Source organism: Sphaeramia orbicularis, chromosome 7 (assembly GCF_902148855.1).
Source record: "Sphaeramia orbicularis chromosome 7, fSphaOr1.1, whole genome shotgun sequence".
NCBI lineage: Eukaryota > Metazoa > Chordata > Actinopteri > Kurtiformes > Apogonidae > Sphaeramia > Sphaeramia orbicularis.
This window is the reverse complement of record NC_043963.1, coordinates 39,997,088-40,003,087: the sequence shown is the minus strand read 5'-3', so window position 1 is coordinate 40,003,087 and position 6,000 is coordinate 39,997,088. Positions and strand designations below refer to the sequence as shown.

General features: G+C 41.7%; 1 protein-coding gene across 1 annotated transcript in view; it reads left to right on the top strand.

The window, feature by feature from the left end:
* Positions 1-6,000, top strand: part of pard6b (par-6 partitioning defective 6 homolog beta (C. elegans)) — a 31,330-nt gene continuing 25,330 nt past the window's right edge. Inside the window, exons 1-2 of the mRNA XM_030139136.1 lie at positions 1-378; positions 1,851-2,073. Coding sequence (XP_029994996.1) covers positions 316-378; positions 1,851-2,073 — 286 coding nt within the window. The 5' untranslated portion in view covers positions 1-315. The remainder of the gene's footprint in view (positions 379-1,850; positions 2,074-6,000) is intronic.

Genomic DNA, 6,000 nt, shown 5'->3' with positions numbered 1-6,000 from the left:
CACACACTCACACAGACACAGGCTGGAGGCAGACACACACACACTGGATGGCAGACTACCACACTGGCAGCGGCAACTATGAGAGGAGATAAGTTTCCAGGCTGAGCTGGGCTGGCTAGCAGCCGCTGTCGCAGTCTAACACAGACAACCCAAGCCGGTGGACGTCGACAAAGCTCGACACAGCGCGTGTATCTGGAGAAGAACCGCCCCGGGACACGGACGGTTTTCGGATCCGCGGCAGCAGCGAGGGCGGCAGCGGGAGCAGGGCGACCGAGAGACCGAGGGCTTTGGCGGTGGTCCCGCTGCTAGCGAAACATGAACAAAAACCACCGAGTGCCGAGCAGCCGTTCACTGAGTGCCGTGGAGGTGAAGAGTAAGGTGTGTACGGGGCTTGGGTGTCCGTTTCCTCCGTGTGTGTGTGTGTGTGTGTGTGTGTGTGTGTGTGTGTTGGTTTAACTCTGTCCGGTCAACTGCTCCGGCTAATTTAGCCTGTAGCAAGTTGTGATGTCGCACAAAATAGAAGCTGGACGTACCCAACAACAGAGGTTTTGTCACTTTTTGTGGCTTGCGAGTTACTGGTACATACTTGTACCAGTTTAGTTTGGTACTTTGTTCATTTGAGGGTGTGTGATAGTACGTTTTTCGGTGGAGGTTGGTGTCAGTTGACGCCCCGGTGAGACAGTGTCACCTGTCACAGCCTCCTCGCGCTCCCTTTCTGCTTTTTATTTTATCAAGTGTTGACGAAGTGTTTGAGTCATGTTTTCTGTCACTGTTATGATATGGGACGGTGGCTAAAGTTAGAGAATGTTAAAGTGGGACGTGTCCGGTACCTGTCGTCCTGTGTTCCTGTGCGTACAGGTGTCACGGCCTGCGTCACTCTCCTCTCGTGGCTCCTTCCGCGACAGGCTGTCTGCCTCCAGCTTTTGGCAGGAGTACACACGCATACTGAGGAATGAGGCTCCAGGGCCCTGTTTTTAATACTGAGCATATGAACTCACTCAAACTAGACGTGCCCTACCATTGCACTTGTTGACAGTCTCTCAAGTATTTCCTGTAATAACTTTATGGGTCAGTTTAACAGTCTTCAGTCCAGAGTCCAGTAAGGTTTTATCCTCATATTTCCTACTGTAGAAGCAGGCCTTTGACCAGTGATTTATTTAACTGATTGAATTTTGCTTTGCACTAATGCCTGAGATGACAGTGGTCCAGGTTGGCAGTGAAGGGCAGATCATCTTTTGTCAGTGCTGGGCAACGGTAACCACAACACTTGATACTTCTCATCAACACCAATGGGATATTGTGCTCAGTCCCAACTACATACCCGGCCAAAGATTAGGCATCTGCTGCCATTGATCCAGTCAGACGATACTTTAGCATTATGTTATTCATAAACTAGTGCCTGTAATAATACATGTGTGCTGAATACACATATCCTTTCTTACATGTGCATGCCAAACACTTTGTCTGGACACTTTGTTAGACAATCCTGTTTGTTCTTGGAACATACTTCAAGAACCCAGATTCATACAGATAGACAGACCCACATCACACATTCTTCATCAATAATTCATCACACATGGTGTGTGAACTAGTCCACATGGATGACAGACTCTTACATACAGCCTACAGTAGTTTGGAAATTATTTAGGTTACAAGACAGTGTGTGTTTTACAGACTGCTCATGTTCTGTAGTACTGTTTGTATACATTAATTTGAAACATGTTTTCTTTTTGCTGCATCTCAGTTTTGACTTTTTAATTGGTCTTCAATTAATTTCTTGTATTTACATGTAAGCTGTGGTGTTATTGTATATATGTGTTGTGTTTATATATCTGCATGCTCTTTCCCAGTTTGGTGCGGAGTTTCGTCGGTTCTCACTGGATCGGTCGAAACCAGGCCGCTTTGATGAGTTCTACGGCCTTTTACAGCATGTGCATCGCATCCCCAATGTGGAGTTGTTGGTGGGTTATGCTGATGTGCATGGTGACCTCTTGCCTATCAATAACGATGACAACTACCACAAGGCCATCTCCACCGCCAGTCCTCTTCTTCGGTTATTCCTGCATAGGAAAGGTAAGCACAGATGGAATGACAAAGCCATTTTATTTGAGAAAATATCATGAATGCTAAAGGACCCTTTTATCTTTCGTTTTTTTCTTAGACTGTTGTTTTTGTCATAAACAAGCTTAAGTCTCTAGGTATTGTACTTGCCTGCATAAGTAGGTGAGTTGTCTAGTGTAGTTGCTTAGAGAAAAATCTCACTTAAGGCTCTGACCAAAATTAAAGACCAGATCATTGTAAGCTGTTTGACTCCTGCTAAATTATGTGACATAGAAAAGAATAAATGCTAGTCAGATTTCACAACAAGATGAAACAGTCATCTTGCAGTAATTTGAACTGGCTTGTCTTGGCTCGATTTAGTATGGTGATGGCACTGGCTCCAACTCGGCTCAGTTACTGTCAGCTGGTTGAAATGGCAGAGTTTGCGATGGTAAAGCTCAGTGTTGTCATCAGTTGATCCCCTGGTTGTAAAGCTCTCGTGGGTGTTTGTGTTTTCTCTGCTCATGAGAGCTGACATGTTTCCTTTAAACAACAGAACTGCTCCAGGAACAAATGAGAGAAATTGATTAAAAAAAAAAAAAAAAAGGCAGATGTAGTCTCTCTTGGACTGCTCCAAACTATCAGTTTTATCAATAACACAAATGCAACTGTAGCAAGAAACTTCTTATCCTAACTTACTATCATCAGGCATATTTTAAGATTAAATAAATTATATTGTGCTGCAGCAGGGGTTGGAATGGAAGGACCTTGAGTACAGTGAGTCGTTGCCATGGAAACGATACATAAGATATTAGTTGCAGTACCATACTGCTTACTCCCCAAATGTTCATGGGGCGGCCTGGTGAAGGCGGGGTACTTTGTGGATGTGTCACCAGTTCATCTACAGGCTGACATATACAGATGAACAACCATTCGCTCTCACATTCACACCTACAGGTGATTTAAATAGATGTCTTTTGGCCGTAGGAAGAAGCTGTAGAAGAGAGAACCCACATAGACCAGAACAGAACATGTAAACTCCACACAGAAAGACCTGTTTGGCGCTAGCATCAAATGTGTGAGGCTACAGTGCTAACTACTGCACCAACATGCCATCATATTTATAATCATCATTCATTAGTTCAATCATTATGTCATTCTATTTTCAAATCTGATTTTGATTGCTTTCTGAAAGTTGAAGGAACCAAAAACTTAATCTTTGGTGTCAAAACACTTACCAAACAGTGGAATATTTCTCATGTCTTGGAGGTAGAACATTCCAGCTGATTAGAATAGTAAAATTTTCAACATCAAAATGTGCATGGGTAGAACTGGGTAAAACAGCAAAACATTGAAGCAATTTTTTTTTAACCTAACCGTGTGAAAAATAAAAAATAATGCATAAAATGTAATATGATATCAGATTATATTTTGACAATTAGCATAATTTCTCTATTGCCCAGCCATATTGTGAACAGTTCAGTTTTCTGAATGTTGCAGACCAACACATTGCAAGTTGTTGCAAGTTTCATCTTGGAATGAATCTTGGGTCTTAACAAAGCCAACAAAAATCTGATCTGACATGTGACAAAAGCTGAGTGGTGAGGTGAGGAGGATGCCTTCTGTGTCGAGGACGGCGGTTTAACTACTCAGTGATGATTTTTCATTTTTAATTACATTGCAATAATCAAGCTTTCCTTGAGGAACACATTCAATTAGGATGTCTTTTTTTTGGCAGCGTAATCACATGGGAGGCTTGTTTTTACTGTGCGACTGCTGACTGAGAGGATTAGGAAGGAAGGCTTTCAGCACATACTCTATTTGTATACAATACTGTTTTTCTTACTTTATTGTAGAGAATAATATAACGATGAAATTCATTTTTTACTTTTAATGATTTCCTAATATGATATGTTATATTAGGCATTGTTGCTGTCTTTTCAGGGGTTGGTTGGAAGGAGTTATTTGGAGCGCTGAGATGTTTGTTTTGCTGTTGCTTATGCTCATGAGTCACTGTTTACTTATATTTAAGGATTACCATGAACCTTTTTCTGTCAGGCTCTACCTAGGACTGTACTCTGTAATGCATCTTTACTAATGAGTTACTCAGTGTGACCTGTTGAATGTAGGGGGTTTGGGGGGGTGGGCACAGGGTCCACCGGCTGGGGCAGGTCACTCTGTTGTGTTTAAGCTGTCTCGCTGTGCCATATGACCCTATAGAAGCTAAGCCACTTTGTGAGGAGGAGATTAGTGGGGTCACTGTGTAGCGCTGCATGGGACCGTGTTTCAATTACACGCTCCAGACACTAGCCCCACGCTGGGCTCACTGCTGCTCACATGCATTCACACGCGCACACACACACACACACACACACACACACACACACACGCAACATGGTCATGCAGGCATCACACCACCCATCAGTCATGCTCTGGCATAAACACAGCTTTGTGGACAACGACGTACAACAGAGAAGACACAAACGTCCACACTAATGTAGCCACAACCCCCTGCAGACCCTGTTGCCCTCACTTCCTGGTTTCCATCCCCTTTTTGTCCACCCCCTCTCTTTCTGCCTAAATACTAAGCACCAGGAGCAGTTGGCCTCAGCTTAAAAGGCTGTGCAGTGTGCAGATGCAGCAAATTGGCAGCTTATAGATAATTTATTATGAATTTGCAGATGCCAGGTAGTACTTGTAATGATGGCTCCGTAGTGTGTTAATGGCCTCTCAAAGGTTACACAAGGCCCTCCTCAAAACTGTTTTAACACTGATTGTTTATCTGGAGAGTATCTGACAACTTTTCTTGTGGCAACATTTTGCCAAAGTGATAAAAAATAACTATTCAGTTTGTTGTTGAGAATATAAAGCCCTTTGTGACCTTGTTTGTTGTTAAAATAGTGTAATGACCATACACTTGGTTAATCTCCTCTTTTACCTATGTGAGTCACACAAGCGTTATATGTTTTTAGTAATTTTTGTCCCTTGTCGTAACCTCCAATGTACATAAATTGCTTGTCTGTTTTTAGTGATTCCTCAAAGCCAGTCAGCACTAAAAGAGTTTGGACGTGTTTTGGTATTGCTGAGCAATTACATTTATGTGTGGAAATAATTTCAGATCATCTCTGGACTACTATACTGAAAAATTAACACAGAAAACATCTGTCACACAGAAATGTTTCTGGAGAGAATTGACTGAGAGTAGTAACTCAATGACCTGCTGATGAATGCAGATGTTTTCCTGTGTCCCATTTGTCCTCAGATACTTTTCCATCATTGCAGGTACATGACAGATCTTTTATGTAATGAGAGAACAGGGCTGGGTGATCTGGCTTGTAATCATGATCCACAATCTGAATCACAATTTTCTCTCATTTTATAAACTGTAGGCTTATATTGTGGCAACCTAATTTTTCTGTAACTGTAATGTATTTGTCTAAATTAGACAGACCGCATGTCAGAGTTCAGATGCTGAACCTTCAGCTGACAAACTTACTGTAATTCTTTATCATTTCTTCAGTAGCAGTAAAACATGTTACACAAACTCAGCACGTCATTGCAAACTAAATCTGAACACTTAACTTGAAGTAGACACCAACGTATCTCTTTAAAGCCTTATTTACAAACTGACTAGCTTAGTAACTTGTGCTAGCAACTCCAATGCTACAAACTGGCATAATGCCACAAAATGTTAATTTAATACCATTATTATAATGATAAAGGGGCCAGTGAAAACTGACAATCCGTAGGATCCCTCTGAAAAGCAGATCATAGCTTGATCACAATCTAAGATTGTTAGAAAGGTACACATTTTGTATTTTGGTTAATTATAACACTGTGGTAAGACAAATAGACTAACGATGTGTCCACATCAAGTTGTTTCCATTTGTATTTTTAGTTTGTGAATCAAAATTGAGTGAACTTGAAGTAATGCAAAAAAGATGGTGTGTCAATAAACAG